The sequence below is a fragment of the Chlamydotis macqueenii genome, chromosome 1, assembly GCF_036417535.1.
Source record: "Chlamydotis macqueenii isolate bChlMac1 chromosome 1, bChlMac1.mat, whole genome shotgun sequence".
In the NCBI taxonomy this organism is placed as follows: Eukaryota; Metazoa; Chordata; class Aves; order Otidiformes; family Otididae; genus Chlamydotis; species Chlamydotis macqueenii.
In genome coordinates, this window is record NC_141556.1 from 206,841,416 (window position 1) to 206,861,331 (window position 19,916).

Below are 19,916 nucleotides of genomic sequence, written 5' to 3' on the forward strand. Positions count from 1 at the left end.
TACTGTAAAGCTTTCTGAATCTCCTCCTCTCCTCTCCTCTCCTCTCCTCTCCGAACCATTCCTCTCCGAACCTCTTCTCCATTAATTTCAGCTTTCAGGGGTTTAAAAAGTCTTGCTTCAGGTTAATTCTAAAATAGCCAAAATGAGAGTTTTGGGGTTGAATTAATAGATTATCTGCTTTGATTATTGTTAACTTGGGGAAAAGCTTGATTCAGAAACAGCTTTAGACACTTAGTACCATTTTCAGTATCTCAGACCAAAAACTGGAATCTTGTTAATTAGCAAGGCCTTTAGGAATTAGTCACTGCAATGCTGAACTTAAGTCCCCAGAATTAATCACTGCCCTACAACACTGCCCTATTTAGCTCTAGAACCATTCTCCTCTTGAGTTTTCCTGTGGAAATATCACTTTTTCCATCCTTGCAAGGTACAGTTTTCTCAGGCCATTACTCTCACCTTGAAGTAGAATAAGCATGTTGATTAGAGCTGCTCGCTTCCTCTGGGTCTTAACAATGCCGAGTACACATTCAGTGCTCCATAGCTAATAACATTTCTGCATGGGAGTATGAGATTGCATTTGAAATATGAATTGAGGACAGCTCTCCATCTTCTACACAGCAAATTACCTTTGCTTTGCATTGCATTGCAAAAAAAAAAACCCGATATCCTAGGATATCTCTTAGTCAGCTAAACTTTTTGCCTCACACTGAAAAAGGAGAGAGAAAAAAAAAATCTTATGTCTAAGAGAAAAAGCCAGTTTCTAATTGCTGGGATTTTTTTTTTTCCCAGAGGACAGATAATCTAAACCAACTGCTTTTCACCACTGCAAGCACTTGTCTTTTAGATAGTCTTTCTCAACTGGTGTAGGGTGGAAATGTTAACAGAATCTGTGTACTACTACCCACATTGTACCCATAGAATATTTTTCAAGGATTTGACTAAGTCTTCAACCAAACTATAGAGAAATGTGGGCTATGGCACATCTTCTAGGTCTGGCCCGCCAACACCCTCCAGATAAGGGATATACTGCCATATGGACTGGATTGCTGGTCAAGACATCCAAGACCCTCTGCATGGAAACCAGGAGAGAGCAGGGGCAGGAGGGGCCATGGGCACACCTGGTTCTCACCCTAACATGAAGTCAGGATGACCAGGATACCAGCACCTTGTTCTAAAGTGTAGGCATAGCACAATAAAGTCCATATCTAAAGAGTATCACTTCCTGCCAGTACAGGGGCCTACATCTTCACTGGAAAAAAAAAAAAAAAGGTAGACATCTACACATTTATAAGTGTTGACCCTGATGAACATTTATAAAACATATTAATATGTATCATTAAGCATTTGTTCTTAAGAAAACTCACCCCTCTGCAAAAAAAAAAAATGACACAGCCCACAATGCCACACCCAAAACCCCAAAGAAACATTAAAAATTACCCAAAATCCTTTAAATCCTTCAATAGGATTCAGTAGCTGCCTTTCTGCAGAGAAGCAAAGTCTTCTCTCTCTTTTCTAACTAATACATAGTCTTGGAATTGACCTGGAGAAAATAAACCTGTTCTTGCAAATACTGCTCACACTGCAGTGCTTTATACTTCCTTCATACACCAGCTGAAATACTAAATACATTTTGACATTAGCATTTGTTATGACAACTACAAAGAAATGTTTAAGGGGTTTTTCTCTTCACAGATTAAATCTTTTAAAGTAATCCTTTATTTTAACAACCAGAAAGGGGACATTTTTCTAATGCGAGACATTGTGAAGCAAAATCACGTCCTTTATCTGCTCTGAAAGCTGAAAATCCTTTTAACACAGAACCTCTGGTATCCCTTTCCAGAATGGTCACTCAAAGAACTTTGCAATTTCCGTGCACTGGTTAGATGCACTTTCCACACTAGAAGAGTTGATTCTAGTTTGGTTACTGTTTTCATAATTATATGTATACTTAACACTGAATGAACGGCAGTGGAAGAGGTACTATGGTACAAGGCTTTGGGGTATTCTGTGACCACATACTATTTCTGATGGTGTAATTTGCTCTTGAATGGATAGGAAAACTTGTGAGATTCATATCAGTCTCTCCGAGATCCATTCCACTGACTTTCATGGTAGTGAAACTTATGCTAATGACTGGGAAATGGGGAATTTGGGGATTTTCTTTATCTGAGTCACATGCATAGAATCGTACAATCATAGAATAGTTTGGGTTGGAAGGGACCTTTAAAGGCCATTCAGTCCAACCCCCCTGCAAGGAGCAGGGATATCTCCAACCAGATCAGGTTGCTCAGAGCCCTGTCCAACCTGACTTTGAATGTTTCCAAGGATGGGGCATCCACCACCTCTCTGGGCAACCTGTTTCAGTGTCACAGTTCATTCTAACCAGGGGTTCTTCAAGATGGAGTTACTAAGGACAGTTACCTCTTGTTTCCTTCTATTAACTACTTTTTAGTATTCAACTTACTGTGAGCATTTAGAGTCTCTAAATTCCTTCTTTTAGTCTTGACTTCTTCTCCTTCTGTCTTATTGGACACAGAATACCTCTTTTGGTTATCGGATCTAAATGTAAAGTCTTGTTTCCTTCCTGCTCTTCCTAAACTCTGCTTTCTTTGATGTCTAACACCTTCACCCCAACTTTATTTCCTTTTCTTTCCAGTTAAGTTTCTGCACATTCTTTTCTCTTTGCTTTTTCTCTCTGGCTACCCTAACTGAATTTGTATGATCCCACTTGACTTTCTTTGTATTTTTCAGTGAATTCATCTACTCTCTAAGCCCCTCAACTTTTTCCTTCGCTCTAGGAATTGACTTCCATTTAATATCTATGTGTGCTGCGTGAGCTTCATGCCTATCTGGGAGCACTGCACATACAGCACTCTGGATTGCCTTAAAACCTTGGTAGCCAGTCTGCAAAGCTCCTGTTGTTCCTCCTCTCAGTAAGGTTATAATTTGTAAATGAAAGGACTTCTCTGCACTGAGCACACCTAATTGTACTGTCTGTGGTTCACTAAGCTTCTTCCTCAGTTTTTTACACAATATACACTGTCTCTCAGGATCTACTACAACTGCATTAAAAACTTAGCCTGACTTTGTGTGTACTCAGGTTATTTCTCTTTTACAGGGTTGTGCTCTTCGGGATACTTTTTGCTATCTAGATCAGGTTAATGGACAAGGAATAAATAAGTCATTTATTCTGTTATGTTAGCAGTGTTAAAATGTACAGGCTTCCCCACACAAGTGTGTTAAATACTCACAATGCACCTCATAGCATATAGGAATGGGATATTACAAACCCTTTGAGAAGACAACTGCAGGCATTTTGCCCAGATTTTATTAAAGCATTTAAATAGGTATTTCAACATCTAGCACAAGAATTTGTACAATTAGGATGAAACTCACCACTGGGAAGAAAGCCAGCATAAGACCTCTTCAGTGCTCACATCCCAATTAGGCGCTTCAGAGAGTAGATGATGACCAGGTCTTATCCTGGCATCCTATCCAGGGATTAATTAGGTCCTCAAGCATTAATCTGTTTATCCAAGTGAATTTTTCATCCAAGTGCAAGGTATGGTATTTAAAACATTTATAGTACTGCACTGGGCTCTAGGATTGGGATTGATTGGACTTGACTTTATGTCTGCATCTCAGTAACTCATCTAGCCACCTTTTATTGCTAATGGAAAGAGAAAAGCCCATTCACAACATGAACTATGAGCCCACTCAAATTTTATCCAAACAATCAACTACACCGGTGCTTTCTTTGACAAGCAGAGGAACAGGTCAAGTGTTACAGAGATGGAGGATCAGAGAAGATTAAGTTAGGAGTGAGAATGTGGCCACCAGCTGTTTTGTCACTAATCCTTAATTTAAGTGTTGTTTCCCTCAAACTATTTAGCCAAACATTTTGGTTTAACTCCAAGAAGTATTAAAGACAGAAGATTAGTGTTTTATCTATTCTGTAGAATTTTTTAGCTCCTCCTATATATACAAAAAAAAAAAAAAAAGAAAACGGTGAGCACCTCTCCTGCATAGCCCTGTTTGCTTTAGCACAGGTCTGGGGCTTTGTGCACCCATGGCTGCTTTGCATTATACCCCACCACTGCCACAGTAGCGTTCATGTGCATGGCCCTTTGCACAGCAGCTGTCACAGAAAGCTGAGCACACAATCACTTCTTTCTGTTTGCTCCTGTTGTTGTCATGATTTATTAGGTACAAAGGCAGGAGACTGGCCCCGCACAAGTCGGAAATAGAGTGTTTCACCCCAAAAGGGAGTATGGGGAATGGTGGGAGAGCTACAATGACCAGGTAAGCAAACAGCATGTGGCCTTAGGGCAGTGTGATATGTCTGTGAGCAAGAGGAGCAGCCCTGGGACAATGCCAGGCCAGATCCTCTGTCTGTAATTCCTGTGCATCCCATATAGTATGTTTAGAAAAGAAAAAGAAAGAAAGAAAACGTGTAGCCACTGCTGATTTCTATGTTCCATCTACCCACCAAAAAAAACCCTGCACCGTGTTCATTCGAGTGATCTGAACCACGTGTCCTGTGTAATGTTGTCATAATATGGTGCTTTGGGGAGGAGAAGCTTCATACCCGACTCATTAATCCAGTAGAGCAGATGAAAAGATATAGCATTCAAGCTTGGAGGAAGCAGCTCCAGAACTCCCCTGGAATGGTGGCCCCAATACATTTTAGGGGTTACATTAGGTGCAATCAGAAGAGCTTTTAAAAAGAGCAGAGAAAATCTGATTGATAAAAAGATTTTCAATATGAAAATGTTGGTTCTTCTCAATCAAAATGCCTTGTGGGAAAGTACTGAGTTTTACAGTGGTTTTAAGGAAAGCTTTCAAACTCATTTTAAGTAGAGTCCAGAACATATTTTTCATAACTTTCTCTATTTCATTTACATATCTATTTTCAATTTTGCTTTGGCCATTATATATTACATAACATTATACATCAGTGTTAGCATTTTAATGAATATCAAATCATACATTTTTTTCACTGTTACTGGGATAAACTTTCAATATTGCTAGTTTGATATTTTTGTACTGAAATAGTTCAAATTATTTCATTCTGTGAAATACTTGGAGATTTCAGCTGTTCATCTCATTTTGAGTCCAGTCAGATTTCCAAATGTTGAACTCTCCCAAAGGACAGAAAATCCATTTCTCCAGACATCTCCATTAATAAATGAATAAGTCACATTTCTCACAGATGGTTATAAATCTTTCATGAAGCAATACTCTTAATAAGCATTGTATCATTGTGTTTTACACTCTACTACAAGTTAGAAGAATTTCGTTTACCGTTTATTAAAAGATCTACTTATTCCCTATCAACCTCTTTAACGTACTTATAAATGTATCCTTACAGCACAGAACAAACAAATTACAGAGCCATAGAATCATACAATCATAGAAAGAATCATAGAAGAGTTTGAGTTGGAAGAGACCTTAAAGATCATCCAATTCCAACCCCCCTGCCCTGGGCAGGGACACCTTCCACCAGACGAGGTCACTCAAAATCCCATCCAACCTGGCCTTGAGCACTACCAGGGATGGGGCATCCACAGCTTCTCTGGGCAACCTGTGCCAGTGCCTCACCACTCTCATAGTGAAGAATTTCTTCCTTCTGTCTAATCTAAATCTACCCTCTTTCAGTTTAAAGCCATTACTGCTTGTTCTTTAGTTTTCCCAAGTGTTACATCACAGGTGAATTTTACCATTGTAGGAGGGTGTTCAGTGAAACACTTGCACAGTGTTATGTCCCCCTTGGGTACAATAATATTCATCCATGTATATAAGGCTATCAGCTACAACACCACAGAGCACACACCTGGGGGCCTCTTGCTGTCCAAGTAACATCAGGAACACTCACGTTGTACAAAATGTATACACGTCTGTTATTTTTTCATCAGCTGGGATTCTGTTTCTTGTCTGTGTGTTGTCTGAATTTTTTTTTTCCTACATTGCATTGCCTTTGGTGATGTTTATCCTTCATTTAAAAGCTATCTGGAGTCACTATATAAGAGAATTTTCAAGAGCAGAAAAGTATATGTAAATGTCAAACAACTGTATTTTGTTGTACAATATTCAGCTCTGTTTTGCCTGGCCATATATACACACTTGAAAAACTTCTTTTTTATATTTTATATCTTCACAGTGAAGAATCTGTTTGCATTCCAGACTGTAATCGATCTGAGTCAAGTAGAGAGGAGAAAAAGGTTCCTGTTAAAGAGGATGCCCTAACAGTCAAAAAGTCTGGAAACTGTGTCAGTCTAATAGTTCCACAGCAAGACTGTCAGCTGCAAGACCTACTCAAACAGTTAAGAACACTTGCTGCTTAACAGAGAGTGCAATTGCATTTGATGGCTGTGTTTTGTTGTCTCCAGCCACAGTGTCCTGGCCAGTGGTCCTTGTCAAATTTCATGAGCAAAGTAGAGTTGCCACTGAACAGCCTAGGAACCTTCCAGAGAGAATGTAGATGTTGCAGAAAGGAAAGTAGGTGCCGTTCTCCTGTCTCAGTAAGTACCAGACCAGTGCTAGAAGTCACTGAGATGAAGTGCAGATGGAAAAGACAGATGCAGGGGTCTGACTATTTATGAATAATGAACAAATCTCATCATCTCACAGGACGAAGAGGTCTCGTGATACTGACCAAATCCCACTTACATCCTTTCAACCTAAAAAACGCTGTGCAATTTCATACTGGACAGTATTGTTCAGCTCACGTTCTCAAATCCCTTGTGCAATATTATATATGTTTTCCAGCCCTAGTGTGGATATTTTTCACATTTTTGCCTAACTATCTCAGTATATTAGTCTTACAAATGATTTGGGAATTTTCAAGATGAAAAGTTACATAAAAATAGCAGTAATGGGTACACTATGTGATGATTTGTAAGGCTATTTCTGATTAAGAGAAGTTACTACATGCTACATCACCTGTGAGCATCATTCACATGTATCTGATAAAAATCAATTATAGAATGGTATGTTTTATGAGGCTTTCACAAAGCAGTCATCATAAATTCTTTTTCTTTAAATTTATTGTATCATATTTGCGTTTCTGATTTGATTAAATGCAATGAATAAGAAACTACTCAATAATTCACAAGAGTAATTTTTCTGCTGGTAAGTCCCTTGTGCGCAAATACCTCTGTAACTATGTATCAGGCATGCCAAACACATGAAATTCCTCAAATTGTGTATTCTTCACAGAGGACAGAATTCAAATGAACCCTTGACTCTGGAGATACAACTGGATATTTCTTTTCTTTTTTTTTATTTTCTTCTTGTGCACTGCTTGTGCTCTTGATTTCAGGGTCGGGTAAGCTGATGATTAATATTTTCCCAGTTTCAATTTCATACCTTTAGCAAATTATCAATGAAAAAAACCCCAACATGCTGGCTAAGCAATGCTGAAAGCATCCTAAAGTTTTGTGCATCAACAAGAAGAACTCACAGTTCAGGAGATGGCCTTGTCCTCTCTCTATCCAGTCAATACGATGCTCCAGCGTAGTAGAGATCTGCTCAGAGATGCTTGAAGTGACATTTTTTGGATGAGAAATGAAACCTAGCATAGCTGCCTTAATTAACAATTGGATGAGGTCACAGTAATAAAGGAAAGAAGTTACACCTGGTATCAAAATCATTTTTGCATTCTGGGTCATGATAATAGGCGTCCTAGAAATGTTTCATTCAGATACCAGACACTTCATTTTCTGTTCTAACCAGGCATGCTGCTGGAATAGCTGCCAGCATTAGTGTTGCTGGTGGCTGCATTGGGAGCTCACTGGCAAAGTTTCTGTCCATCAACTCTCTCTCACTTTGTAGTTTCTTTCATCCTTACACGTTAAAGGAATTCACATAAACGTCAGCTGTGATTTTCATGAGGAAAGGAGGTATCAACAGAATACAGTTTGTGGAGTAATATAAACAAATGTCCTTGCTGTTGTTAACAGAAAACAACTCTCTTTGCAAAATAATTGCAAAATTTGTTGTTTACTTCTAGAACTCAGGACAGGACAAAATGAATTTTTGCCCTGTATCATTCTTCTTTTGTATTGTGTTGTTACTTATCTCCACAGAACAAGCAACATGGAAATAATTTAAGCTGAATTACTTGAGTGATATATCACTAGCAGGCTATTTATGTGTGACAGAATTGGCTTTCATCCAGGGAAACAATTACATAGACATGTAGAGGTTTCCTTAAATGCTATTCAAAATGTCAACAACATCAACCATTACAGTGGTAGAACTGACCTAGTTTAGACACCTTAGAGTTCTGTGTCCAGTTTTAGCCACTCATCCAGGCTGTCCTACAGTCCCAGGAGAAACTATGACTTTTTGTTGCAAGGCATTTGCAGTCTCCCAAGGATGAAGAACTTGGGTCACTACAGGCAAGGTGCATATTGATCTGAGGTTGACTCAAGCAACAAAAGTAGAGGAACAAAATACACATGTGCCCATGCTTGCATGCATCACAGGCACACAAGCATGTGACCCCTTAAGAAGAGTCAATTTTTAATTAAACCTACAGATAGAGCACAAAATCTTCTCAGGAAGAGTAACAATATCATTGAGTCTTTAATAAGGTTTCAGCAGAGGACTCTAAAAGGACAATAACTTCTTACTATTTATTTTTAATAAAAAGTTTTCTCTTTGGCAGAAAGTTATATGGACTAAGATAAGTACAGAAGTTTATCCTGTTTACTATTGCCAGCTGCTTTTTGAATAAAACAGAAGAGATTATCCCTTAAAGAGAGGAGAAAATTGTCCTTAACAAACAGGCTTGGTCTAGACAGTGTTGGAGCAATAACTTAACTAGGTCAGTTTCTTAAAAAACAAGATATTGCTTGAGGTTTGAATGCAACATTCTATTTCAGCCATTGAAACACCTAAGCATAACTTTGCTGCCAAGTTTAGCTCAATAAAATTTAGACTAGTGTTCTGAAATATGAATTTTCATGCAACGACTTACAAATTAAAGATTTTGAAATTATTCCTTATTATATTTATGTGAGGACAGGTTGCAAACAGGTCATACAGGTCTCCATCAAGTTACTGTCCAGTATCTGTTTTCAGTTGTATCATTTCAAATCTGGATTCAGGTATTGACATTGGTATGTGACAGAGAACAAAAATTCCCTTAAATTTTTTTTATTAATCTCCATCAATTCCCCTGTATTTCAGTTTCCACTGGTGAATAATACTGTGAAGCTATGTCTTCTAAGCTTTCTTAGAAAATAATAAATTCCATAATTTTAAATTTATTTTCCTATTTCATGTCAAGATGTTAACAAGAGAGTAAGTGACTTATTTTCAGAATACATATGCTTTCAGTAACTGTCCCAATACTAGTCCCTAGGCACTCACTATCAGAATTAATTTCAGCAATTTTGGGTAATTAATGAGAACAGCACACTTGTTAAAACATGAGAGTTTTCAGCTGCTGTGACTGTCCATTCCTCCTCCTGTTTTTCACTACTTCTGCATTTTGCAGGACCTCACAAAACATGATTTATTTAATAGCATCTGGCTAAAGAAACCCCTGGTGGCAGAGCTGTGCACCGTTTCATAGAAAATCATACACAGAGCAAGAAATGCTGAAAGAAAATTTCTGCTACCTCAACCCAAACAAAACCCAAAGTAATCTGTTCTAGACAGTAAAAAAAAAAAAAAAAAAATGTGTAAGGGGGGGGAACATTTTTCTTAACTCTTAAGTGGATAAAAAGCAGTTAATATCCTCTATAAATACAAATCAAAGCCCTAAAGACAAAACTTAAGTGACTCTAAAAAGATTAAGTAAGGGAAGAAAATGAGAAACAATACTAATTGATATTCTGTCAGCAAGTGGACAACTGTAGATGAAATATTTGAAATATCAGAGACTTCAAAAGGTCTCTCATTTATGCCACTTTCTTTTCTTGTACATATTATACCATGGTAGGTCTAGCAGGCTGAGAAAATGCCTAGCTATCAAAATCAAAGCAGCTTTAATAAAGAGACTGGAGAAACAATTAGTATGACTGGTTCTGAGGAAATCCCTCTCATACATTATACTGAACATAATTAACCTCCAGTGAAAGAAAAAAAAATGTGCCATGCAAAAGGTTTTCGTACCAATGTATAAAAGCAAGTGTTGCTCCTTTCACAGAGGTGATAAATGATTGCACAACTCGGTCAGTGTTGACTTTGTAGTAAGTAGGTGCAGCATGATAAAGTGAATAATAGATTTCTGAGACAACAATCCCAACTATTGCTGGGCAAACTACTAGGATTTTAACTATAGGGTTCATTCCTTACTAATAAATTGCGGTTTGCTTCCTATTCAGTCTTTTTTATATTAAGGAATTTGCCGTGACTAATGGTCAAGTCTTTCAGGTTTTTGCACAAAATTTACATCAAACAGACACTGGGTCTCCTTTAGAGCCCTAGGATCTCCATGAGAGCCATGTATACAACTTGATTACTCTTGGGCACAGTGCAAAGGCAGTAAATGAGTGTGTCAGCCAAGACTGACCCAAAATCAAACTGGAATTCAGGGGGGCTGCTCCATTGAAGATTAACTGTCAGGTGCCCTTGCCCAGGATTTCATCTTTTTCCCTTCCTCAGACTTCTCAGCCTCATATCTCTCCTTAATAATTGTCTCCTGAACTGTGACGAGGGAGGGAGTGGCACGTTCCCTTCACAACCTCTTACAATCTGATCTCCAGTCAACTGAAAAAGGCTACGTGCATTCAGTGCTCATGCACACAGTTAAAGCCGTAGGGTTTGAACATCTGTATTAAGCCAGTGCCTGAAGTCAGGAGTGATGCTAAAATACGCCTGAAGTGAGAGGGATGCCTCTTTCTTCAGGCAAGTGTTTCTAATTGCATTGGGTAACCCTTCATGTTAACAGCATTTATTTCACCTCTGTGGCAAGCCGGTCTGTCACAAATCTTTTTGAGCTCCGAACTCAGCAGGAGTTAAGCCACTCCACCAGGCAGGACATCCAGGACTGGAACTAGGCCCTTTCCTTCTGCCAGATCAAGGTTGAGAGTGCCAGGTCACCCTGCATCCTGGTCCAGATCAAACTCAGCAGGAGCTGGGAGGAGGTCTCATGGTCATCATATCAGAACTAGAGCCAAGATCTTGCCTACCAAAGGATCCAAATCCTGCTCCTGCTGCTGGCACTGAGCTCCTGCTGAGTTCAGGACTCAGCATGACCAAGGAGCCAGGGCTCTCAAACAGTTCTCAACACCCACCGAGGACCTGTTCCAGTGGGAGAGGCACATACTCCTCAGAGGCAAAAATTTTCCTCCAGAAGACGGTAGTTCCAGCTTCTGTTCTGCTCAAAAGCACATCCACAGAGGTGCAAAGAGTCAAAGTGATCAGTGCTACAGGTTAGATTTTGCTTTTCCTGCTTGCTTTGACTGAGGTACAGCAAAAGGAAGGGATTGTCTGAACAGCAAGTTACAAGCCACCAGCTGTTCTGCCTGGCATTTTGGGGGTAGGTGCGTAACAGTTAACTTCCAAGATCCAAGTAACAGCCTGGTGATCACTGCAGCAAAGGGGTAAGCCCTTATATATTTGTGTAGATCATCTCCCAGTCTACCCTCTCTTAAAATACCCACTGGTTTACGTTGTGTTTGTTTGCTGGATTCTGTCACGCTGCTTTTGATGGGGAAAGCTGATGGCATATGTCGTGTTACATGATCCACTGCAATTCCATGTAATGTAATCGTGGATGTGAACCCACAAGAAGGTTTTGTTTACTCTTAGCATACAACTTTTTTTTTAGATGATTGGAAGAGCTATTCAACCGATAGTACGTGGCAGGCCTCCACATGAAGGCTGGTATAAAGTCATCTGTGTTTAGTAAACTATGTGTCTTGCAAACTGTTACACTGCAAGCTAACATGTGTGAGTATATCTGTTTCAGGCTTAAAAAGTAAACAAACAACAAATTTGTGATACTCTGCCAGGGTCTCCAATGTGGTTGTCTCTCTAAAAATCCTAAATAGTTGTAGCAAATGTTTTGGAAACCAAAGGGAATTGTTTAAAGTTCTGTGGCATTTTATATAGAAATCGTGCTTATTCATATGTGGAGACTATGTTTTTCCTGTTAACATCATTTCAGAGTCTTTGTCTGTTTCAGCTGAGAAATATTTCTAATGGTCTTTCTTAATCCCAAGGACTATAGGTTAATGCATGTATAACACCAGCACATCAGCCTAGGAAGATGGAAAAGGAAAGGAGTGGTTTCATACTATGTGTTTATAAGTGCCGCAGCTGTTTTTCCATAGGTAGTAAAAGGAGAAAAATATGCAACTTTGATAAAAAGCAGGGTGTGATGAGATCTGAAGAGAAATTACCCTAAGAGGACTCATTTTGCAGGAGAGTGGAGCAAAATGTTTATTGCTGTCTCCAAACTCAGGTCACCATGAGGACCTGCTTGTATAGCTTGTCCATTATTTCTTTACTACTAGGAATATAGTTTTATTCTCTGAGCTGACCTGCAATTTAAAAAAAAAATATTTATTTAAGCTAGTGGTGGCTAACTCAGCAAGCACCTTGATGAAGAAGAGGTCACCCATTAGAAGCATCTCTCCACCCACAACCAGTAGAGCCCCTTTCGGAGTATTGCTTCAGTACTTCCAAGTACTGGGATATAAATAGATTTTTTTTTTTCCCAGCCATAATAGATTATGCTTCTCCACCTCCCAGCCTACACACCCTGCCCCATACCAGGATTCCATGGCCATCATCCTACACCAAGCTCCTTGCTATTACATGCTTCCAGGCCAGTTTACATACTTGTCCCGTGCAACCCAGACAGTCCAGGTCTCTCATCTATTCCCTTCAATCATCACTGGCCCATGCATCCCCCAGTCCCACAGCCCCCCTTCCACACCAATCCAACAGAAGGGAAACCTTCAAACTTCTCCCTCCCCCAAGATGGACACTGCCTATGTCCTGAGGGCAGCAACAAAGGCGTTATCAGTGGCCATGAGCTAGCTCAGAGTAGGTAACAGCTGGATGCACAAATGGTCTGTGAAACGAGCTGGCACACTCCACTTGCTTTCCAGGAACATATAGGTATAAATGACAGATATATTGCAACAGATAGATATAGGCATAGATACAGATGAAATTAGTCAGCTTTATGACAACTATAAGCTCCGGGATACCACACACCCATGGTATAGGTACAGTGATCATATTTTTTAACTTTGATGCAAGTTACCATCTTGTCTCATTTCTGTTTACAGCTCTAATGGGAAATCAGTTTCCTGGGCTCAGAATGAGAAAAGCAGCAGAGGAGCACACCTTTGGCAGCGGTTGTCCATCCACATCAACAAAAAAGAGAACCCCAATCAAACTGCAGTGATCAAGCCTTTTTCTAAAAGCACAGATAGTAGCCGACATAGTAGCAGTGCTACATTTCCTGAGGCCAGTGCCAAAACACTTTACGACGTTTCAGAAGCTGAAGAGCAGTACCCAGCTCAGTACCGACCGCAAACTCCCTCGCCTATCAGCACCTTGAGCCACAGAACTGCCTCTGTTAGCCGAACAGAAGATGATGCCCCTACCTTCCAGTCAGAGCCTCCTCAGCGAAGTAGCTCCTCTCAAGGCTCCCTCATGGAGCAGATCAGTAGCGTGGTTACTCGTTTTACAGCCAATATCAGCGAGCTGAACAATATGATGCTTTCAACAGCAACTCCTGGGACAATGGTGGCGACTCCTCTCTGCTCTTCATACCTGATCCCACGGGAAATCCAGCTCCCTACGACGATGACCACGTTTGCAGAGATCCAACCACTTCCTTCTATTGAAGTCAATGGCGCTTCACAGTCAGCTAGGAAACCTTCAAATGGCAGCGTCAAAGAAGGCACTTCAGAGACCCCATCAACAAAGCAAGACCTTGAGGAGTTGGTAGCTTTAACTCCTCCTTCTCCTTTTAGAGACTCCATCGATTCTGGAAGTGCATCTCCCAGCTCTCCGGTTTCCGAATCAGCTCTCTGTATCCCATCCTCCCCAAAGTATGACACACTCCTCATCAGAGATTATACTCAAAGTTCTTCTTCGCTGTGAATGTAGTTCAAGACGACATTGGATCTCAATGACTACAAGCAAGTAGTGAGGGGACAGCCAGGCCTTCAAGATCTCCAGTGTTTACGCAGATAGCGTGAGAGGCATCGGGTCATCTCGTGAGAAACAGAGAGGAAGAGGAATTACTTGATAAGTGGAAACATCAGATTAATTATGCTGTTTTAAAGACAAAATGACTCTTGGCAGATTATCGTGGCCTTAAAAAAACATGGGCTTTTCAGAAACACTGAATCTATTTTTGAGGGCTTATAAGGAGTCTGTTAAATCAGTTACATACCAAGTGCTTTGCTTTAGTATTACAACAAACTGTGTGTACAATATACGGGGCAGGGGGGAAACTAGATTGTAAACAACTGTACAATGGTTTGTTTGTTTACTCTGATTCCTTACCCAGAAGTGAACCTTGATCTTTTATCAAGAATAGAAGACCAAACATTGAATGTACATTTTCTAACAGACTCAAATCTGGGACCAACCTGTCAAGCTTTCTTTCTTTTTTTTTTTCTATGAAGATCTCAAAAAGCAGTAATCTATGTTCAATAACTACCAAACTTTTTGCTGAAGCATATTGTGTCCGTGATACGTTACACGTGGATAACACTAAGCTGAGGCTTTGCAGTGAGTGACTGCAATATGGAGGGCTCTACAAGTGACTTCTCAACGTACACATTTGTTTATGAAATTCTCTTCTATCAGTATCACAAAGTCAATTTGTTAACATTGGATTCACCTTCACAGCAACAAAACCCAAGAAAGGTTTCCTGACTATTTCACCATGTTGCCAACTAATAATGAAGTAGCAAAAAATATTTTCTGGAGTACTGTTTTGTAATTCCCTTATCAGGGCAAGTTGTTGAGGTGAATATTCTCTTTCTAGCAGCACTAGAAAGCTATACTACAGCTGTGCTCCCTAGTGAAATTAACACATTTTTATGGACATTCTTATGCTAACATTAGCAGTTAAAATACTTATTCGGGCTCCCATAGTCTTTGCTTGTAAGGAACGGGTGAACACTCTAAGGATTTTCTCCATACTTCAAATGACAGAATTCTAGGAGACCAATCTGGATTTTGATGAATATTAGCTGTCAGTGGAAAGGTTGTCATAATCATAATTCATACATAGGGAAAAAAACCCTGTATCAAAATCTGCTTAGAGGTGATTTAGCTACTCTTTAATAAGCAACAATTTTAACTTTATTTAGCTGCTGATGCCTTGCAGCTATAAACTGTGACAAAAAAAAAAAAAAGAAAAAATACTTTCAAAGCAATACAGAGTAAAGGTTAAAACAGAGAAGACCAAATGAGATATGAACCGAGAGAGTCTTTCTCTGTTTCTTAGCAGCTCACAGAAGAAGAAAGGAAATTCCTCATATTTTTTTCCTATATCAATGTAGTACAGTTTAGTGCACTTCATACTGTCACAGCACTTTTTTAATACAGGCAGGGAAGAGTTTTAAAGTTTGAATAGAAGCTAAATAATTTTTGATAGGTGTAGTTACATAGAACTTGTAAGTCAGGCCCTAAACGCACACTGTATTGGCTCTCTCCTTCATGACATAGCTGTCCTCAGGTGCCAAACTTTTATGGGTTTGTTTTATTTTAAGGATAGCATGAAGTGGTGAGTGATGTACTTCAATTCAAAGTTGAGTTGATGTAGCCTTATATAGAAGACAGCCTCATGGAAGGGAGCCTTGAAATAAGGCTGCTATGTTTCATTTTCAAAACCTTTAGATCTTATTTCTTCAAAGATAAAAAATATTTTGTAATCAAAATTCATACTCCCTTTTTGTCCCCCATGTCCAAAATAATAAATATTTGATCAAATAAACAAACAGAAAAAGACAAAAGCACATTCACATACTTTAGCAAAGAGCATCTTCTGTTCCTTTAGGAAGCCAGTTTCACCATTATGTGCTGCACCTCAACTTGCTGCTCAACAACATAAAAAAAAAAAAGGTGATAGATGACTGAATCCAGGCTAGCACCTCACAGAGATACTCTAGTGGCTCTGTACATCCTGCACAAGGCAGTGTTATCCAATAGCAGTCTGTGGGCATGCTTATTTTGCCAAGTACAGTTGCTTACTAGCTATGCCTATAGCATGAACTGGCAGGTCACAAAACAGCTCTACTCCAGAAGGCACATAGATACACCAAGTCATAACTGTAGGTCCTTTTGCTTATATGTAGTTCTTGCCTCCTCAATGACTGATTAGTGCAGACTCAGTTGTGTGCAGCTGTACGATTTCCAGATCAGAGCTTGGTTTTGCCCTTCTGGTTCACCGTACTAGAATGTCTCATCACTCCCCAGCTGCCCATGTCTTTAGGAGAAAGCATCTTCTTTCACAGGTTACAACCCACACTTAAGGGAAGGGCATGTCCAATCATTCTGTGAAACAAACATTCTCATTTAGGGAGTCTAGACCACTTAAACGTTGTCCATGGAAGACTTATATGATAATGTTTCCTGTCAGTGTAATACTGTTTTCATATATACAGAGTGTACTGAGATAATGTGACTTTCAAAGGGATTCTATTACTATCTTTTCTCTTTTATTTAAGCTATTGACCAATGTCCTTCCTAGAACATTCTCCATCTTGATCTTTACCTAGCCCATTAGATTCCCATTTCCGTAGTCTTTTCTTATGTTGGTGAACACTTAATATTAGCGTATTCCTGCTAAAATCCGTGGGCTTCACTGCACTATGATATAATCAGCAGTGGAAATAAGGATTATACAGACAGACATAAAAATCTTTCCTTAAAAATAAAATTAGTGGAAAGGAGTGAGAAAAAGAAACTGTCAAACTGTGACTCAGCATAAATATACCTCTTCTGCTCTGAATTGCAGCTCTGCACAATCCTGGCCACAGCTATTGCTCAGAGCTTCTTGACAACATTCATTTATATTGCCAAGATGATATATATATGTGTATGCACGCACACACACACATATACAAAAAAACCCTCAGTCTAGCACCTGAATATATGGTACACAACCAAAATTTTAAACACCGTTGCTCACTCTCACTCTGGGAGGAGTCACACATCTTTTGTACATCCGCAAGCCACAGCAGAAATTTTCATTGCACAAGGAACCAAGGATGGACTCTGCTGAGCTTGTACGTCCCTGTTGTCAGCCTGTCTTTAATGAAAGATAAGTCAGCCTTAGTGGCATTTAAAGAAGGCAGAATCTATTTTAATTTTACAGGCTGGAATGGGCCAATGTCACCTTATGTGATGTTTGGATGTCATCACAGGGAGGAAAGGTGGTTTGAGGAAGAATATAACAGTCATGTAATGACTGTAGTAGTAATTCAAAGGAGCCCAGTGGGAGATTTGCAAGACTGGGAAGTACTTTGCCAGTGGATTTGACACAAGAAAAAAAGAAAATTATGAATGACAGACATTATTATTTCATTATGCTGTTTGCATGCTAGTCTCTGTTTAGGACATTAAGCTATAAAGGCAGGGGTTTTCAGCCATAAAAGCAAAGTTACAATCATAAACTCTTTCCAGTCTAACTAAAGAATGTGCAAGTACCAACTGAATGGCTTGAAATTGCCTTCCAATTTAGTGCTGCTGCCAGAAAGGGAATTAATGGATTTGAAACTATTGTCATTCTTGACCACAGGGACCTCGGAAAACCACTTGTTTCTTTTGTGCTTGAGGCCAACCCTGAAGAGTCAAGGTGTAACCACCTCTGGAATCTGTGTTTTTGAAATAAAGTGAATCACTCTGGCAGGCCTGTTGGGAAGACGTGTTAGCAATACTGAAGAACAACTGCATTTTCTAATTGGCTCTGAAGAATAATTGCATGACTTTGGAGATGTGCTTCCTTGTATTTCTATCTGAACATTTGGTGCCTAGACTCATACAGATACCTTAGACCAGAGATTTTTAGACCATGGTCCACAAAGCACTTGCTGATTTTTCATAGGAGCCTGGCTGATCACAAGGTGCTGGCTTCTTCCATTGATTTACAAAAATGAATTAAAAGTTAAATGCTAGTTAAAAATTAACTGTTAAACGTTTTAAAAGCAAAAAAAAAAAAGTTAGCTTGCTTGATGTTTATTCAGCTGCTGTGTTTGCAAAAGGAAAACATTGTGATCAAAACTGGAAGAATAAGATCTCTAAAGAGTAAATGGGAAGGCCAATCCATGATTCAGATGTTGGATGATAGCAGGGTTCACCGGTGATGTTTTCTTTAAAGAGACCAAGACAAGATTGAAAGACAGCGTAGCTGTGGATGTAAATTCTGTACAGTAAAATGTGCAACTTTGCTTTTCCGTTCAATGCATCATTTATGAGGTGTGAGAAAAAAGCATGTCAGCAACAGACAGCATACAGAAAATGTTAGGTCCTTAGGTAAATCAGAGTACCATGCTCAGGATCAACAATGTGACCATGACTTGTTTATTATATTGGAGACCAGTGTTAGGGCTAACCCAAAAAAAAAAAGGACTTTGGGACCTAAAGTAAGGATTTCAGCAGAATTTAATGCCTATATTTAAAACTCAATTTTAAAACCACTATTCAACTGCCACCTTACCCAGTCATCTAGCATTATGTCTGTATATGCTCAGAACTCCCCTCATCTTGAACATCTACAGATTTTTGCACCTAAGTCATGCGAAAACACGAGGGATCCAGAAAACAGCAGCTCCTACATTGAATGCCTGTATAGCCCATGAGTGAGCACACAGAGCACCTGGCACACAGGCCAACAGGATCATATGCTCTACAAAATGGAGTAGAAATCATCCATTCTTTTAAGGCTGTGTGTCTGGTTATGCAGCTGTTTCTACATCAGTCTTGAGGTCAGAGCAGTCAAGCGAGGTGAGAGACCTAAATTCAGACTCAAACATTAATTTAACCACCAGAAGTGATTAAAATCCTCCTGGATGGAAAGTGCTTTAATGACTCTGTGTTGGGGCACCCTCTGTTCATCTCACTAAGGTAACCTCACAAGATAGAAACAGATTCAAGAGTTCCAGAGTAGAAAAGGAACAGTTACTCTGCATGCTGATAGGACATACATTTTGTATAATTAGGTATGATATATGACCATTTAATACAAAATACTTAAAAAAAAATCTCAGGACAAGGGACAAGGTGAGTATTTTAACTACAAAGAAGCGGAAACAACATTTTTTTCTGTGCTATGCATTAGCTCAAAATATCCCTAGACACTTCCTTGAAAAGTACTTTAGTGACAGGAGAAGAGGACATGCCCTCCCTTACGTCTGTGTCTGCAACCATCTTGTCTTCCACTTGGAAAGGAGGAGTCTGAATCTTCTCGGATAGGTAAAAGAATTAAACTCGGGGTTCCCGTTTCTCTAAGAATGCAGAAAAAAAAAATTGATTCATTTCATTTTCCTCCAGTCATCTTTTGCAAAGATGATCAATCTTTGAAATAAAAAGTATAGCCATGTCCAGAAATGGGTCCCAGACAAAAATTGTTTTCTACACATTGCATTTCCATGCTGGCTTGAGTAGAGTAATCTCAGACATCTCCTTCCCTGTTGCATTTCTTTCCTGTGCACCTAACACACACTTCTCACAAACTGCACAGTAAAGTCAGTCATTTAACAAAGAGTTCTGGCTTCCAAATAATCTTTAAATGGCCAAATAGTATTAAAAAAAATAGGTATTACACTGCATAACTTTAAGTGCTGAAGTCCTTTACTGGCATTGGTCCTTAATCTGTTGAGGTCAATGGAATAACTCCAGATTAATATCCATGGAAAGGAAATCAAGGTTAGATGGTGGCCAATCAAATCTAGATCTTGGCTATTTGCTTCAGCAGAGAATGA

At 39.3% G+C, this 19,916-nt stretch overlaps 1 protein-coding gene across 3 annotated transcripts in view; it reads left to right on the plus strand.

Annotated features, from left to right (window-relative positions):
- Nucleotides 1-14,927, plus strand: part of GRM5 (glutamate metabotropic receptor 5) — a 282,987-nt gene extending 268,060 nt beyond the window's left edge. The window contains exons 8-10 of one of the 3 annotated variants that reach the window (XM_086742894.1): nt 4,207-4,302; nt 6,161-6,322; nt 13,257-14,927. In XM_086742894.1, coding sequence (XP_086599020.1) covers nt 4,207-4,302; nt 6,161-6,322; nt 13,257-14,079 — 1,081 coding nt within the window. In that variant the 3' untranslated portion in view covers nt 14,080-14,927. The remainder of the gene's footprint in view (nt 1-4,206; nt 4,303-6,160; nt 6,323-13,256) is intronic. The other 2 variants (XM_086742905.1, XM_086742916.1) reach the window with 2 other exon arrangements.
- Nucleotides 14,928-19,916: the final 4,989 nt, after the last annotated feature.